Raw genomic sequence first — 18,435 nt, 5'->3', positions numbered from 1 at the left:
CAAAATTTTTCTCGCAATTTTTTTTATCTCACCAATTTGTTTCTTGAAATTTTTTATACCGCCAATTTTTCACTTGAAAATTTATTTTGACTCATAAAAAAATGTCTGAATTTATTTTTCTCAGAAAACGACAAAAAAATTTCTATAAATGAAAAAAAAGCAACGGTCGGAAAGTCAACCGTACGGGAGCCGTAAACTATCAATACCCATATGTGTTCCCTCATATAGTTGGTTGACGAAGCTTACCGACTTAAGGAAGGGTTGACACTTCCAACTTATTTTCCTTTTTTTAATCATCGCGTCCGTTAGTCAGGACCTGCAATGTTTCTTCTTCTCTCTTTTACTTACTCAATTGTTTTATAAAAAAATATTGCACTACAACTACATCCAATAAAACCATTTATAAATACATGAGTCAAGCGCTAACCTTCCAAAACGAGTGATAAATGAGTAAAGCCGTTATCGAAGATACAAATTGAAGAGCCATCGAAGCAAATGTTTTTTTTCCAGTGGTTAGGTTACCACAATTGAGATATGAGAGAGTAAAAGTCTAAAAGAAGCAAATATGTACCGAAGGTATGTTAAAGATGAGAAGCTTTCCGCGTGAGCTAAGATGAATTCTTACACATCTATATATCCCTTCATTTGAGAGACAATTATTGTTACAAAATTGATGTTACCATCAATCGAAGATTTTGTAAGAAAGAATTGAGACTAACCCGGCCCCTTTGATCATTTACTCTGTGATATTATTACTCAAGTAATTTACCCCTGAAAAATTTACTTGTTGAGTTCTCTAATTGTGTTCTTGCTGCGTTGACATCGTTCTTTCCTTGTTCCGCCTGTCCATGAATCGGCTCATCCTTGCGAGTGCAACATCCAGCGTGTCCAAGCTCATGTTGGCGAAGCACACCCTGAACCACCCGGGCTCCGAGCAGTGGCACGACGAGCCCGGCGAGATGTTGAGCTTCACCTCGCGCAGCATCCGGTCCCACAGCCTCAGCTCGCCGGCGACGGTCGGCTCGGCGAGCAGCCGCCGCATGTCCATCCACACGAACAGCCCGGCATTGCCGCGCAGGCACGGCACGCCGGCGCGGGCCAGCCCGGCGACGATGTGGTCGTGGCGCGCCCGGAGGCGCTCGCGGTTGGTGCGGATGTAGGCGGCGGCGAACGCGCCGTCGGAGAGCATGGCGGCGAGCGTCTTCTGCGTCTGCGACGACACGAGCGTGAAGCTGGACATGCGCCGCGCGGTGGTGACCACGGCGTCGTTGTACGAGTACACCACGCCGACGCGGAACCCCGGGAGGCCCAGGTCCTTGGACAGGCTGTAGACGATGTGCACGCGCCCCGCGACGGCGGCGCCGTCGCCGCGGCGCGCGCGGGCCTCGACGAGCTCCGCCACGCTGACGAGGTCCGGCGCCGCGAAGACGGAGCCCGAGTAGATCTCGTCGGAGATGAGGTGGATGTTCTTGCGGGACACGAAGTCGAGCACGTCCTCGAGGACCGATCGCTTCACGGTGGTGCCGAGCGGGTTGGACGGGTTGGTGAGCAGGACGGCGCGGACGCGCATCCCGGCGGCCTCGGCCTCCTCGTACGCCGCCTGGAGCGCGGCGACGGTGACCTGGAACCCGTTCGCGCTGTCGCAGTGGACCGGCACGATGTTCACCCCCGTCCTCCACCGCAAGTCCCTATCGAAGCTGCAGATCAAGCAGAGCCGCCATGTCAATTCAGTTGTCAGAGCAAGAACACACTCTGCTCGCTCGTAAGTGTAGAGCACTGTGCCAGTGTAACAGTAACACTGTGCATGCATGCAGGCCAGCATGCTAGATGCTTGCTTACCCAGGGTAGTAAGGGGTCGGGATGAGCAGCGCGTCCCCCGGGTTGGCCAGGATGAAGGTGAGCAGCTCGTTGGCCGCCGTCGCGCCGGCGGTGAGCACGATGCGGTCGGGGTCAAAGCTCGCCTTGCCGCCCCTTATCTTCTCCATGAAGCTCGCCATTGCCTGCAAGCAAATGACGCCGTCAGTACGTTGCACTTGCCCACATAGAATCAACGACGCTGACGGGCGAGAAGAGCAGAGCCCATAGGGGGTTCTCGCGCGTGATCACGCCACGCACCTTCCTGAAGGCCTTGAGGCCGTGGTAGTCCTGGAACAGAGCGTTGTCCCTGAAGCTGGCGACACCCGAGCCGGCGGCGGCGCCGCCCCAGCCCGCCGCCTCCTGGTGGTCCCTGAGGTACCCCTCCAGGAGGTCGAACGAGACCTGGTTCTCGGCGAGGCCCATCTGTATGACGCCACCCGGGTTGGAGGCGGCGTCGTAGGGGTTCTCGTCATAGGCTTTCCACCCGGCGAAGTACGGGGAGTCCTCGCCGTGGAGGCCGGAGGTGGCCACCTTCGACAGGATAGGTGACGACGCCTCGTGGCCGGCATCGAGCAACAGCTTGCCACCCATGGCCTTTGCTTGCGAGCACCTGCCTCGCACGGCACAGCAGATTGCAAGTGCAAGAAGACACTAGCTCTTTGGTCGATGTGAATTCTCAGTGTGGTGTCAGTTCAAGAACTGAGCAGACAGGGCAGGAGAGGGCTGGGCAAGCTGTGCTGTACTGATCCGGCCAAGTGTGAGGGGGGTATATATAGAGCTGTACCCAGTTGAATTGAAGTTTACACACTCGTACGAAGCCACCAAAAAAAATGTCAAAAAGATGCAGGGGAGGGAGGCTTCGTTCAGAGCAGAGGCGAGGCGACCAGGCTGTCAGCTAGAAATCAAACGATAAAATAAAGCAGGGAGCTTTAGCCCGAGCTGAACCTACTCGAGCTCGCCAATTCCCGGTCAATGATTGAGCCGTGTCTCCCTACCCTTCCTCCTCCCCGTCCAATGAGTGTGAGCTCGAGCTGCGTTAGGGAAGGGAGTCACACCGATCCTGCTACGGAATATGCACGGCGGAGTCCAGCTGTTCCCCGGCGTGATCCCGCGGCGAGAGGAGCAGCTTCTGCTGTCGCCTTTCGCAGGCGCAGCAGCAGCGGCTAGACGGTCGTGCGGACAGATGGGCGGCGCCTCATCTCGTAGCCAGGCCATTTCTTTAGTCCCGGGCGCGATTCGGAGCTCATGGCCCTGTGCACGCCGCCGCCGTCGTTGCTGGTGGTTCGGCGCCAGCGAGATCCCCAGGGGAATATTTGCCCGGTCTCTCGGGGCATGTCAGCCAAAGGGGGGAGAGCTGAGCAGGCCAGCTGAGCCGAGCTTCACAGCTCGACATGTCCGGGAACTCTCTCACAGGATGGCGTTTTCTTCTCCGCCATTGGCCAGTCCATGCGTTTGAAACGATCTCTCGGCTCTCGCTCTGTCCCTGTTACCAGCTCGAGTTTCATTGACGACCCCGTGTCCGGCCGGCACTCCAGCCCGAATCATGAAAGCTCTGCTGTCTGATAAAGTGGTCCTCAGTCTCGCGTGTCAGTGATGATGTTCGTCAGGGAGCGGTGTGTGCGTGCGAGATACCTGGTGACAGCCAGCGGGTCATGGACTCGCTCGCCGGCATTTGATTAAGACAATGGATCGGAGCAGCTGCTTGACGTGTTTGACCTCGAAAGGCCAGCGATTAAACAAGAGCGATGAGCCCCTCCAACCATGGACGACTTGTCCAGCTCTAGCTGCCCCCACCCCAAATCTGAACGCCGATAAAAGAATGGCGCGTCCCTTTTCAGATGCCAGCCAGCCATCTCGAGGATTAAGAACGTAACGCCACCACCATGACGGCTTACCAGCCATTTGATTACACACCTCATGATCCACGAAGGGACTATGATACCGAGGTCGTCGGATACGCGGCGTCTTATATAGGACGTATTTTTATTTACACCGGCGTGTAGCTATCTTCACCATCAGTATACCATCATGTGTATATCTATATACTCGTTTATCATTTTGAGTATGCTTATATTCTAAGATACTTCAAAGAGATATATACAAAAAATTTCAAATGCATATCTATTTTTTAAATATATTATGTTATCCATTCACGTGCCATTCTACATGCTAGGAGTAGCTACACCCAATTAATTACTAAATATTTTTTTCAGAAATAACTACTGCACGCGATTATTGAACTCCATTTTACTGAATGTGATTCAGTAATGCGACAACTCAGTTTAGTAATTTTTGTCAGTTCGGTCGGTAATTTGACTGCTGGGTGTAGAATAAACGCTACACCTAAGGTATTGCTTTGCTTGATTGATTGTTTCCGAGTGCCATTTAGGATCCTTGCTTAAACTGGAGTTAGCAGTAGCGACAAAACAAGTGAGGCTTTTAAGGTTTGCAAAACTACGTGCACGACGATTGTTTTGGTTTTCGCGAGATTTCCGGTGTGCTACTAAGAGGTACTAAACCTGATTAAAACGATTGTTGGATGACAACTTGGGATCCTGCTTTATTTGTTGGCAATGAATCCGGTTTTGCGACGAGGTGGCGCCGGGAGAAGCTCTGTCGAGGTATGATACCCAGCTTTGCTTACGTTGCGTAGGCGCCAGAGATGCAGGAAACCGTAGCCGCTGGAATTGGCACAGCTCGACCGTGTGTGGTTTTGCCAATCAGCTTTCCGAAAAGCAATGGGAAAACCACGGAGCTCGTTCGACGGTTTTGGGGACGCACGCGATTTTAAATTCCACGTCGCTTGCTTGAAAATTGTCTGGCAGCGAACGATAAGGAATCAGCGCTAATCCCTAGTACATCAGCAACATCAGCGTCACGGCCGTTGAAGCACCAAAAGGGCACATTTTGACCAGGAATGGTTGCTCCTGCATTTGAAACCAACATGATTGATGTGGGCTACTGTATTACGGACGCCATATATCCACCGACAGCTAGAAAGAGCCAAATGGTGTGCCATATCACCGGTTGGACTGGAGTGTTATGGTTTCTAAGGAAGAAATAAATAGAAACAAATTCATGTTGCTGTTCAAAAACTGCATCATGCATGCATCGGTCTTTCATTAAACCAAAAACTAAAGTGCCAATGTAAAATTACCAACCCCAACGAGTGTGATTGTGTGAAAACAAGCTTGGCCTCCTTTTCGAGTCCTTAATTGGGCTAACGTGGTCTTGAATCTTTGTTTTCTTGGAGGAGATCAACGTAACGTCGCGTTAATATTGGGCAGATACTCCGTATTATTATTATTATTATTATTATTATTATTATTATTATTATTATTATTATTATTATTATGTGTGTTTGTCTTGTTTTAGGTTCTCTTTTCTTTTTCAGCTAGCTTGCTAGCTTCTTTGTAATCTCTTCAACACCTGTACATTGTTGTCCACTATGTGCAATAAAGCTCAGGCACACTAAGGGAGGGGTGCCGTAGTTTCTTCAATTTTTTTTTGTGTTTGTTTCGGATCAAACATCAACGTGGATTTGTGAGGATCACACATTAGCTCTTCATGAATTGGTCTTTAATTAGACCAAACTAAACATGTCAGTGCATAATTAGCAACGAAATGAGTCTGAAATCAAGGCAGCCGCTATGCTGAATCTATCAGCTAATTAACTAAACCTAATCATGGTCTCCAACCTTTGTTTATCTGAAGGTAGATCGAGTGCGGCCTTTTGGCAGATATTTTGGCTTTGTGATGAGGACGTGGATTTGCCTGGGATCAGACATCGATTCTCCGGTTATTCCTGCAGAACCCGTCTCCTGCCTCAGAATTGGAATCAAATCAAGCATGCCATACCCGTTAGGTGAGCTACGGTCCGATCGAGTTGTTGAGGCCCGGACCCGGATGATGATGATGATGATCCAACTGTGCGCATGCAGAATCAAATCCTGATCAAAAAGCTCTTGGTGTCATATGCAATCTCATCGGCTTCATATTTTACGGGATTTGAAAGATAGGTTAGGTGCTGGTAAAGTCGCAGACAATGTTTAAGCAGAACATCGCCAATGCGTTGCGCTCCGGTGTCACCAAAGAGATTGGCACGGGGATGTAAAGAGATCTGCTAGCAGCTGCAACAACCGAAGAGGAGCATCAACTTGTTCACGCACTGAGGATTTTTACCAAAAGGTAAGCAGCAGGTATCTGTGGTAGATTGGTAGTAGTTGACTGTTGGTGATAGGAGCCATCCGGGTAGATTGTGCAAACTTCTGACGTACTCTCTCTCTCTCTCGTAAAAACTTGGTCTTTAATTTTCGTTCTGTCCGGTCAAACTTGTATAACTTGTTTGGTGAAAAACTTGTACAATTTTAACCAAATCATTTTGAAAAATGCATCTGTATTACAACTTCATGTCGAATGTCTTGTTACCACTTTTACTTGCTTTTGTAAATATTAATATATTTTTGTACAAATTTGACCAAAGCTAAATAGTTTGGGAGAAAACTTTATTCCTTGGTTGATGCATCCTTGGAGAGAGCGAGAAAAAAGGATCATTTGGTAGGATTTCTTCCTAAAATGGGTTTACTAGTGGAAGAAGAAAACCGAATTTACCCGATTTCAAGTTAATTTTAGTCTATGTTTGCGGAACTGTTTCACATCATATTATCTTGCTTTGCGCGGTGTAAGCCCCCCCCCCCCCCAACATGCCCTACCTCAAAACTTAAATTTCAGATGATGTTTGGATTCATGTGTTAATACTCAAAAAATACTAAAGTTTAGCACTAGTCCATCCAAACAGAACTGCTAGTGAGTAGGGGTGGCAATTGGACCCGTGGATGCGAGTACCCGCGGATTTCAGACCCGGTGGATGCGGGTGCGGGTTTCAAATTCAACCTGCGGGTGCGGGTTTAGAATTTCACCCTCGGATGAACCTGCACCCGCACCATACATAAATTCTGGCACAGATAACCTTTAGGCCCAGCCCATTTATCCAACACATATATAGCTGGTTGTAACCCTAGCTCCCAGTCCAATCTCCCATTCCCCTGACCCCCACCCATCTCAGCCGCCAGGCAGGTAGGCAGCCCGCACGGGCGCACCGCGCACGGCCGCAGCCGCACCCCGCAGCCGCTGGCCTGCTGCTTGCAGCCGCCCGCCGCCCCGCCCCCTCCCCATCCCGGCTCTTGGTCCTGGCGGCCGGCCGCCGGTGGTCCAGGCGGCGCTCTCGGCAGGCGCAGAGGCGCCAAGGCTCCAGGAGGCAAGCGCCCAGGCGGCACCGCGGCACTCTGCACTAGGCCGGCACCCAGGAGGTCAGGCGGCCCTCGGCAGGCGCGCAGGCAGCAGACAGCAAGAAGGTGGTGCCTTCCGCCCTCACCAGAGACCCTCCCCCTCCCTCGCCACTTCGGTCAGGTATAGTCTTAGGTGGTAGTGGTGGTTAACTGATTATTAACTTGATTGATTAATTCAGATAGTCTTATGTACTGATTTAGTTCATCTATTTGATCTAGTATGTCTACTCAAGGAACTAATGGTAGTGGAGTGCAAGGATCTAAACGTCCTCGTCGATCTGGGAGTAGACCACCGACTCCATCTTCAGGTGGCGGAAATGGTGCTGCATCAGAGGAAACAACAACACAAGGTACTAATACTACTGATGTGGTAGAAATAGAAGATGATGGTGATGGAAAAGTTGGGAATAAGAAGAAGAAATCTAAGATTTGGGATGAATTTACTGAAAAAACAGTAGGAGGAAAACCTAAAGCTGAATGCGATTGGTGCCGCAAATTGCTTTCAGCTGAGACAAGGAATGGCACAAGTCACTTGCATGGTCATCTAAAAATTTGTGAATCAAGAAACATTAAGAAAAGCCTAAAACAGTCTACTTTGAGTTATTTGCAAAAACTGATGGTGCCACAAATTGTATGATTTGGTGTTGGAATACCAAGGTTCTATGGAAGGTGTTGGCACAACAGATGGTGTTGGCACTTCTAGCAATAACAGTAGCAGTAGTACTGTGGGAAGTGGGGATAAAACAGTAGTTGACATATTTGATAGATATTTGTCTTCCCAACCAATAGTCTCAACTAATTATGTGTGCACATAATTGGATTTGTACTTGGAGGAGCCATTGTGGCCAAGAACAACAGATCTAGACATTATTCATTGGTGACAGTATGCAGGGATGAAATATCCTACTTTGCGAAAGATTGCTCAAGATATCTTGGCTATTTCTGTAACAACAGTTGCTTCAGAATCAGTTTTTAGCACTAGTGGGAGAATTATAAGCCCGAGTCGCAGCAGACTTGCTCCAAAAATGGTGGAAGCATTAATGTGTATGCAAGCTTGGTCATGTGCTGAAATGCTAGGTATATATGCTGGTCTTTGCTTTACATTTATGGTAGCATTATTTTCTCTCATACATGATAACACTAACTTGTTAATTTTGTTTGATTTAGGGCCTGAGTCTCCTGTTATGAATGCATTGCTGACATGTCTTGATGAAGAAGAAGAAGAAATGGTACTGCCACTTTACCTCTTCTAATTTGTTCATCCTTCTTCTTGCTTTGTTTAATTTCTCTACTATTTTTCCTATTAGGATGCACCTGAGTCGGACATTATTGATTGATGCTTGCCCATGGGAGCAATCTGATGTGGTGGTGCTGCATGCTGACCTGCTGGGAGTGTTGTCATGGTGCTGCTAAATTACTTGTGAACTTGAAATAAAATGACTGTACTAGTTATCCCTATGTGGCTATGTTGATTGTTCAATGTATTGTAACACTTAATTGTTGATTTGTGGTGCTACTACTATGCTGAATTGTGATTTGTGACCTTGAACTTATGGATTTATTGTTAGTTTCATCTTATTACTATGCTGAATTGTGATTCTTATTATAGCTGTTGTCAAATCCGCGGATGCCTGAAACCCGACGGGTGCAGGTGCAGAAATGCACCCGCGGGTCTGCCTGCGGACGGATTTTGCCCAGCCCTACGGGTTTGCCTGCGGGTAGGTTTTTACCAAACCCGCACCCGCATCCGCGGGTGCCATCCCTACTAGTGAGGTGGGGTAAATCTTAGCTAAGATTAAAAAATGAATTTTAGCAAATGTATGAGTGCTAATATAATATGTGCTAAAGTTTACGGCCTCACACCACCGGCTGCCATTTGGGAAATGGAGGGGTTGACGAGCGAGCTGCATGTGGGCGAAAAGGAGGTTGCAAAGAGGAAACATACTTTTTTTTGACTGACTTACCTGATTTAAAGTTAATTTTAGTCTCTGTGTTGCGGAACTGTTTCGCTTTTCACGGTGCAAGCCCCCAAACATGCCCCTACCTCGAAACTTAAAATTAAGAGGGTGTTTGAATTCAAGTGCTAATGCCTAAAAGTTCTAAAATTTAAAACTAGTCTATCTAAATAGAAGTGCTAATAGGGTGTGCTAGATCTTAGCCAAGACTTAAAAACTCTAGCAAACGTACTCCCTCCGTATTAGTAAAGGAAATTGTTTTGGACAAAATTTGGGTCAAACACTGGAAATATAAATCATCAATAACTTTTAAGTTGTTTGTCGGTGCCCTGACCCGGCGGTCAGGACCCAACCAGTGATGATGCTGCGTGTTCCTCGTCCCAGATGTTGATGCAAGAGGCAATACAGTAACACACGGGTTTATCCTGGTTCCGGCCGTGGGGCCGTACGTCGAGTAAAGGGGTGTGCGAGAGCACTGTACTATCTTGCACCGGAGGTGCCTGTAGTAGGGGGTACAGGTGAGGCGAGAGAGGGAGGGAATCTCTCAAGTCTCTGCTAGAGAAGGAGTTGATTGAGGCGAGTGCCAATATCGGGTTTCAGAGGAGCGTGTGTGCTCTGCTAGTAGTACGAAACGTTGTGTCCTACCGAATGGGCCGATCGCGACCCCCTTAAAGGAAATCCGCCTCCTCCTTTTATAGGCACAAGGAGGGACGGTGTACATGCGCAGGGGATCATGGAAGTCGTCGTCTTTTCCCCGAATCGCGGGGGTGCAGTGGTCAAGCACTGTGGGAAGTACACTGTGGAGCATGGCGTCGGGCGTGGTAGTTGTCCAGGGCATCGTCCTCGGCCTTGCGGAGATCGCGCCGGCGTCCTGACAGCCCCAGCAGGCGGCGTGGTCATCGCTGTAGGGTGTACCGTCTTCCAGGTGTGGCGTGGCGGCGTTCCGTGGGCCCTGCAGGCCAGAGTTTTTCATATATATGTGCGCCAGCGGTAATGGGGCACGTGGCGGTGCCGGGCCCCCCTGGGTGGAGTGCTAGCGCGTGCGCTAAGGGGGGTCCGGGAGTCACGTGGAGGTCCTGGACCCCTCGAGGGGGGAGGTCCGTCCCTCCGGCTGCTAGTGCTGAGCATCCCTCCTGGGGGGACACATGGCGACGCCGGATCCCTTCCCGAGCAGGGGACGGGTCCGGGGCCGTTGGTGTGGTGAAGTGGAGTTCGGATAGCAGGAGTTGGTAGAATAGTAACAGGAGCTGTGCTGAGCACGTCTCGTACCGCGTCGTAGGTTCCCACAGTGTTGCCACAGCGTCCGGGATGGCGGAGCAGTGACCGGAGTTGGCGAACGGGACTCCGGTCACAGCCAATGTGGGGAATGGCGGCCTAACGCCGTCTGACCTGGGCGCTGTGGATGAGTGGTTGACATTTAATGCCTCCGTATGACGGGCGGGTGAGCGGAAGGGCCGTTTGTCCTTTTCGTCGAGGGGTGGCCTCGAGCGAGACGGAGATCACCCCGCAGGTCCGAGGGGGGTGCGGATGGGCCGCGTGCTGGGCTTCTTTGAGTCCTTTCCTTTCTTCTAGATTGGAAGGAGGTCGTAGGCCTTCGTGGGCTTAGTTGCCTAATATGTGTTTGCGTTTTTAGGGTGATTTTAGTACCCCGAGTAGGGTGCCCCTAATCGTGGTCCCCGACATTGTTGAGTTTACAAATGTGAAAATTATGTGAGTAGATTTCTTGAAAAAATACTTTCATAAAAATTTATATATATCACTTTTCTATAAATATTTTTTTAAAAAATAAGAGATTAAAGTTGTGTTTTGAAAATCGCGTCGCTGTCCTAAACGACTTTCTTTATCAATACGGAGGGAGCATGAGTACTCATATAATATGGAGTACATGCTAAAGTTTAGCCACCAACTTTAATGCAGAAGCAAACCTCAAACCATCACCGTCTGCCCGTTTGGGAAACGGAGGGGTTGACAAGGGAGCCGCATGTGCGCGAAAAGGAGCCGGCAAAGACGAAACATCCTTTTTCTCATCGCGATCATCCAGCAACACAAAGTATAGATAGCTCCAGCCTCCGGCAAGATGGACGATGATGTCCTTAATCAAACGCAGCACTCAGTCGCCGTCCGTCTAAACTCTGTCGTGCCCTTTTCACTCGCAGCCGCAGGGTCACGGCGTTCTTGCCGACACGCTCGCCACCAAAAGTCGCGACCCGTTTTTTTTCTTCAACAAAACTTAACGCCCGCAAAAGCGACCGTGCGTGGCGGGGGAGTAGGCAGCGGCCGACCGCGGCGCGACTTGCAGCGCATCGCTGGTCGATGGAGGTCGACCTGACCGCGGAGGTCAGGGGAGCTGGGGACCCTCGCGATCTCCTCGCACGCGCCGCGCCCGCTCGATTGGCCGGCCGGCGTCAATCCTCGCGGCGGTGGAGATGACCGGCCGGCTCAGGTGATGAGCCTCAGTGGTGCCAGCCGGCCAGCCGGGAGGCCGCGGCGCCGGGACAGCGACCGGCCGGTGCGCGCGCGGGCAATGCGTGCAGGCGTCGTCCGCTATTGGTTCGCTGCTCTGGCCTCTGGTGGCGGTGACTACGGACTGAGACAAGAGGAATTTTACTGAGCTCAGCTAGGAGAGTTGGCTGACTAATGACATCCACTAGGCATCTCTAAACAATCGTCTGAGAGCAAGACTAATAATTTAGTCTGTTGCTGGCTGCAAGGAACTTTGCATCTCATCTCTTAGCCTATTTGTATAGTAGTTTAGCTTCCCATAATTAATACATAGCACACTTGTCTATCTCACAACATATCTTGGTTCTTGTGTCGAAACTGGCTGTAAACTAACAGTCCACTTCTCCTCTCCTCTTCTCTCTTCTCCACCTCATCATTTAGTCTGTTTATAGTCCACCATAATACTTAATACTTACTCTGATCACATCAGCGGCTTACGCGCCCGACAAGTCGGCCGCGAGGAGGAGATGTTACAGATGTATGGGGCCGGACCCGGAGCCTTTTGTTGCAGCCCAGAGATAACTAGAAGCCCAGTAAGCAAAGCCCAAGAATTAGCTAACGATCGTCCTGTTGGGTTTTTGTTATGCTTGGCAAGTGAATGGAGGCCCAGAAATGGACCAGTGAAAAGAAGCCCGTGCAAGTTTTTTTTAGCACAAGAAGCCCGTGCAAGTGCAACCCCTGTTTTCCGGTCTCCAACTGCTCACAGGTTCTAGTAGCTAGCAGTCTGGAAAAAAATTGGGTGTGGACCGTCCGCACGCAGCCTCCCGTGCGGACCCGCTCCCGATGATGAACGATGGGCCGCAGATTTAATCCGACGCTTGTGACCTTGAGGCTCCTTGGAGACCTGCAGGCTCATTCTGCGGACGCACGCCTGCTGGCTCGGCTCGCGGCTGCGTGCTTCCCAGCTTTGGCTCGCGTGTCCATCAGCTTTGGCTCGCATATCCATCGGATAAAGAACGCACACTTCGCCGGGAGCCCTAACATTTGGCAGCCGCCGCCAGCAAGGGCGTTTTCATCTTTGATCGCAGCAAGCAAGGGCAGCCGCTAGGCACCATGGCAGGAGAAGCTGATCCAGACATCCGAACCACTGCAGCCGGCATGCAAGTAGGAGGACAGGTGAAACAAAGCGATTTTCGATTGTCACCAATGGTGTCGTTTGTGCCTGCCCTAGCAAACGGCAAGGAGCAAACAACACAGGTAGGATGCATCATTCTTTTAACATTATAGTGTTTGACAGACATCTCTCGTTGATTATGTGTTATGTACCCTTCACTGATTTGTGTCCATATGCTAGTCCACAAAATTCCAGTGAGGACAACAACACGATTGTGCATGAAGCAATATCAGACAAAGCACAAGATGAGGTAACCAAATTGAAAAAATTCACATTAAGAATTCAGAGTTACGTAAATTTAATTTATATCACATTGTACAATAGGTGGTTCATGAAATTGGCCAAGATTTGATCATTCCTGAAGTTGGTATGGCTTTTGATTCAGAGGAGAAAGCTTGCGAGATGTACAACACCTATGCCGGTAAGGTTGGGTTCAGTATTAGAAAGAGTCATTCAAAGCTCCGAGAAGACAAAACTGTATATCAGAAATATATAGTTTGCAGTAATGAAGGATATCGACGAAACAAGTCATCACAGAAAGACATTATAAGGACAGGTTGTGAGGCTCGTGTTCAGTTCAGTGTTAGCAAAGAGGGAATTTGGATAGTGCAGAAGGTTGTACTTGATCACAATCATTATCTTGCTAGTCCAAATAAGTTGCACAAGCTGAAGTCCCAGCGGCGTGTTACAGAAGCAGACATGATGCTAATTAGCCAGATAAGGGAAGCCGGGATGAAGCCAGCCCAAGTATATGAGTTCATGAAGGAGTTTTATGGAGGAGCTAACAAAGTCTCATTATCAAGCGTTGACTGTTCTGTTTAGGTCCATGAACTTCGAAAATATATTTTTAGGTCCACGATTTATTCAAGTGTGTCACTTGAGGTCCAAAACACCTCTGACCATCGTTGACTGCCTACGTGGACCGCCACATCAGATCCAACGTGGCCACAAGTCGCCACGCGTGCCTCCACCCCCTGCGCCTCCTTCTCTGCAGCAGCCGCCAACCCCCCTTGCCTGCAGCGCCGCCGGCTCAGGGCGAGCCGGCCGCCGCTGGCCGCACGTCGTTGCCCGCCGGCGCAACCACCGTCAGGCCGCCGTTCCTCACCCGCCCGGCCGGGGCAGCTCGCGGCGCCCTTGCCTTGCCTGCGCGGGCCCTGCGAGCACGCCTCTGGGCCGCCGCCGCCGCCACGCAGTCGCTTGGCCGCCGCTCCTGGTGCCCCTGTGCGCGCCCTCGTGGCCGCCCGCGCGGTCGCCGGCTGCTCGGCATGAGCTCCGGTCCCGGCTGCCCTTCACCGCCGTCCACCGCACGGTCCATCGGCCACAGCACCTCCATGGCAGCTCTCCGTCGACACTTGACGCCCGTGCACCTGCAATCCAAAGACCAAGCGACCGATCACATCGCACGGTTGACAATTCACTCGTCACAAGCAAAAATAGATTACTCAACCTTCCTCGTCCCGACGGTCGACGGGGCACGACGGGACGGCCGCCTGCTCTGCTGCTTCGGTCACTAGCCCGCCCATCCCGTCAGGCCGTCGAGTCGGTGTCGGAGGGGCGGAGCTCGAGTTCCCGACGGCGATGCCTCGCATCACGCTGACTAGCGACAGGCTGACTAGTGACGGCGCATCAGACGGGCGCCGGCTGGCGCTCCGGTGTCCGGCCTGCCGCCCACGGCGGGGCTCCGCACCATGCCATAGCCCCCCGTCATCACCGGCGGTCAAGTCGCTGGTGGGCTAGCTAACCGTTACCGACTGAGCATCCCACGGCGCACACGCAACGCGTGACGCACGAGGAAGTGCGCACCGACGCGACGCCCGGCCCGGGTCCGAGTTTAGCACGCAGTTGGCCCAACCGTTGTAGGTCTGCACTTGCTACTAGCGAGTTGGGTTAGCTGGTGTCAGACTGGCAGCAAGCCGCTTGCCGGATAACCCCCATCCCGGCGCCGGAGAGCCATCGTCTACGACGGCGAGGCTTGCTAGATCGCCACCGAACCACCCAGGCATCCAGCCATCCCCTTACAACTCGTGTTGGAACTTGGAAGGGTCTCGGTCAATTCAAACCGATGTGGTGAGCCGTGAGCCTGCTCAGCCTGCCGTGCAAGTGCAACTTCCTCCGAACTCGGGCCGTTTTTACGCTTGACCAAGCCGAAGCTCAGCCGGCGCAAGCTCAGCCAAAGGATGATGGACCGATGCAGTCCGATCGGCGATCGCCCTGCCCTGCAGAGGCAGCGTGCCTTCACCAACTCCCTGCCGCTCTGCTGCACGCGCACTGCCCGGCCTGCTGGGCGCCGGTGCAGGCTTGGCCTCCTCTGCCGGCGGCACGGGAGGAGCGGGGTGGACTGGCCGGACAGGCGCAGAGCCGCGTGGAGACAAAACTAGCCTGCCATGCCCTGCCCCTGCCCCTGCCCCTGCCCCTGCCCGGCACGAACTCCTCCTCCTCCCTCTCTCTCTCCAGTCTCCACCTCACGCCTGCCACCGCCATGTCACGCACGCTTCTGTGCACCGCGCCGTGGCGCGGGCCGGCCAGGGCCAGGGCCAGGGCCATCCCGTCCCGACACAGCCGCTGCTCGCCGCCGCAGCGTCACACGCCTCTCGCTACTTGTACAACCACGGCATGCCCGGGCCAGTCTAGCCGTCTAGGGGTGCCGGCTGGGCGATGGCACAGGACCCCTCAACTTCCAGGAGCTCTTTTTCTTCTATGCTATAGTCTAGTTCCGCATGCCACGGTACAGCAACAGGCCTTCCACACACAAGCTGTGCTCGCGCAACAGGCCACCAATTAGTCAAAACCAAACTCCAGACGCCACCGCATGGGATTTTGGCCGTCGATCCATTCTATTCATCTCCCGCTAGACCTGGGCAGCGGGGTCATGCGGAGGGACACAAGCGAGGCATCAAGTATTCGATTGAGGAGTGAGCGACGTCATACGCTAGCTAGTGGTAATCTTGATTTAGCAATTTTCTATTCTCATGAGTTTAGTTTTTTTTAATTATATTCTCTTCATCTTTTAACATATCTCATATTTTAAGATCGAAATTATATCATCTATTATACTAGTCTAACCGGCCTCACTTTAAAAACAGGTTTATACGACCCGGACTAAACCATCTGGGATGCAGGGCCGCCTCGCATGCTCAGCTGCAAAGCGAGCCCAGCCGCCCAGGCCAACTTTGAGTCTGTTCTTTCTTAGGCCTCGCTTGTTTTTTTCAGTTTAAGTCATAAGTTTCGTCACTTCGCATGTTTAAACACCAACTAGGAGTACTAAATATAAATTATTACAAAATCAAACATCAGTGGCGAATCTAGGATGTAAAGTTAGGGGGCTCATTTTCCTTTCTTCTTCCTCCCTTATCTCTTTTTTTCTTCTTCTTCCTCCTCCTTTCATTCTTCCTCTCCTTCTTTCATGGTTGAAAATTGTTGGGGGAGCACGGCTCCATGGGACACATGGGAGTAGGGCTGGAGCCCCTAGCACCCCCTGGATCCGCCCTTGCGAAGATTGGAGGGAGGATAAATATCGCGATGATGAACATCAGGGATAGGGTGGGGCAGTGCTTCGTGCCTGTCATCAAGCCGGCGAGGTGGAACGCTGCGCCAACCGTGCTCACTATCAGCGCGAGCAGCCTCACTATCAGATGGGGCGCTTATGCCGGTGCCGCCTCGCCGTTGCGGAGACTAAAGAAATTCAGGTCCAACCTAGAGGCAGATGCAGAAATTGGAGGTAGAGGCGGAAGCAGAAATTTGAGGTAGGAGACTCATCTCCCTTCTCCTTCCTCGAGGCCCTCTTTTTCCTTTTCATTCTTTTTTTTCTCTTCCTCTCTCTCCTTCCTCCCTCAAAATTTCATGATGTTATTGTGGTAGGGGGGCTTGAGCCCCCAGCCCCATGCTTGCTCCGCCGCTGGCCCAACCCAAGGGCTAAAAAAATGCCGAGCACGGAACAGTGATTGGAGGGAGGATAAATATCGCGACGATGAACATCACGGACAAGCTGGGGAGGACGTCGCCGCTTGTCAGTATCCCGGCGAGGTGGAATGCTGCACCGACCGTGCTCACTATCAGCGTGGATAGCCTTACTATCAGAGGGGGCGCCAATGCTGGTGTCGCCTCGCCGCCGTGGAGACAAACGAACTTCAGGCCCAACCCAAGTCGGTTGCAGAAATTGGAGATAGGTAGCTCATCTCCCTTCTCCTTCCTGAAGGCCCTCCTTTTGTTTTTCATCTTTTTTTTTTGTCTTCCGCTCCCTCCTTCCTCCCTCTAATTTTCATGGAGTTCTTGGGGGTAGGGGGGCTTAAGCCCCCCAACCTCCACGCGGGCTCCACCAATGGCCCAACCCAAGGGCTCCAAAAAAACATTAGGAAGGCTGAAATGCTGAGCACGGTGATTGTGGAGATTCCTAGAATATCCATGGCTCGCGATTGGTAGTGCATGGACCGGTTGCGAGTTAGGTTTGGAGATTTGGCACGCAGGCAGATTGGAGATATTGATCCCTCACGTGTAATTTCCGTCCAGTGCTAACTTCTTTTTAAACAGATTTTCAGAGCGATGACCTGACTCGCGTCATCACTGTCCATGGAGATACCTAAGGTCCTGTTTGTTTGTGCCATAATTCTAGAAAACGCAACTTTAACCATTAATTAGAGGTATTAAATATAGGCCGTTTACAAAATCAACTACAGAACCCTTGCGCTAGGACCTCTAACGAATCTAATGAAACCTTTGACCGCATAATTAGAAGATGGTTACTGCAGCATCACTGTAGCCAATCATCGATTAATTACCGTCATTAGATTCCTCACGAAAAGTTAGACCCATCTATGAAGATATTTTGTAAATAGATTTCATTTAGTACTCCATGAATGCAAAATTCCCTTCTAAAATTAGATTTTGTAGAACCATCCAAACGGGGCTTAAAACAAAACTTTGAGACCAACTCTCGATCCCTTCACCAGCAAGCAGCATCCTCCATCGGTAGCCAGCCCACAGGACGATAAGACCCGTGCGAGATCGACTGACCGACCTGACTGACACGACGGCGGCGGCGATGCTGATGCGGACCACCACCGGGAGCAACCGGGGGAGGACGACGACGGCGACCTCCCTCCACTGGCCCTGAGGTGATCGCGCAACAACTAGTACGTACAAGGCCAGCCAAGAAATCAAAACGATCGGCGTGCCGCGCAGCTTCGTTCTCGTTCACGCACCAGCGCCAGGACCTGCTGCCTGATAGGTTGGTCACTTGGACAGCGGCTCTTCGGTCTAGCCGGAGTGGTGTGATAGCTACTAGCTACGCTACCGTGTGAGACCATTGCTTCTTTCTCCATACATGCGCTTGTGCAGACAAAAAAAGTTCACTCGAAGAACACAGTCGTCTCACGGTTGTTGGGTCCGTGAGCATGTCCGTCTGGTGAAGCTGAACAGCACCGTTCAGATCAGAACAGGGGACGCGCGCGCCGGGGATCACATCGGTCGCGTTGCGAGAACTCGGACAGGCATGGCAACGTCGGTCCAGCTGCAGGTGCGGCGAAAGAACCCTTACCTTTGTCCTATCTACGACCCGCCGAGAGATGCCCCTGTTTGCTGCTCAGAACAAAAGAGGGGGGGAGAGAGAGGGAATCAAACAGGCACCAGTGGTACTGTCTGAAACAGTGCCCAGGCCGCCGTGCGTCGTCGCTCTGCCGCTGCAAGCTGCAGGAACCCCCACCCCAACCCCAGGCCCCAGCAA

General features: G+C 51.5%; 1 protein-coding gene across 1 annotated transcript; it reads right to left on the bottom strand.

The window, feature by feature from the left end:
• Positions 1-606: 606 nt before the first annotated feature.
• LOC120675147 (1-aminocyclopropane-1-carboxylate synthase 7-like) lies at positions 607-2,584 on the bottom strand. The gene is made up of 3 exons (XM_039956230.1): positions 2,116-2,584; positions 1,840-2,000; positions 607-1,697 (listed from the first exon to the last, which is right to left on the bottom strand). The coding sequence occupies exons 1-3, from the start codon at positions 2,446-2,448 to the stop codon at positions 797-799; spliced, it is 1,395 nt and encodes a 464-aa protein (XP_039812164.1). The 5' UTR covers positions 2,449-2,584; the 3' UTR covers positions 607-796.
• Between the last annotated feature and the right edge of the window lie 15,851 nt (positions 2,585-18,435).

This window comes from Panicum virgatum, chromosome 5N (genome assembly GCF_016808335.1).
Source record: "Panicum virgatum strain AP13 chromosome 5N, P.virgatum_v5, whole genome shotgun sequence".
Lineage (NCBI taxonomy): Eukaryota > Viridiplantae > Streptophyta > Magnoliopsida > Poales > Poaceae > Panicum > Panicum virgatum.
Note: the sequence above shows the minus strand (reverse complement) of the source record. Positions and strands in the feature narration are given on the sequence as shown.

Bases quoted from the DNA above. Each gene is read 5' to 3' on its own strand.
- LOC120675147 (XM_039956230.1), bottom strand. From the start codon at position 2,448: ATGGGTGGCAAGCTGTTGCTCGATGCCGGCCACGAGGCGTCGTCACCT. The intron at 2,001-2,115 runs GTGCGTGGCGTG...ATTTGCTTGCAG, and splicing joins GCCTCAAGGCCTTCAGGAAG to GCAATGGCGAGCTTCATGGA. The intron at 1,698-1,839 runs GTAAGCAAGCAT...CTTGATCTGCAG, and splicing joins CCGACCCCTTACTACCCTGG to CTTCGATAGGGACTTGCGGT.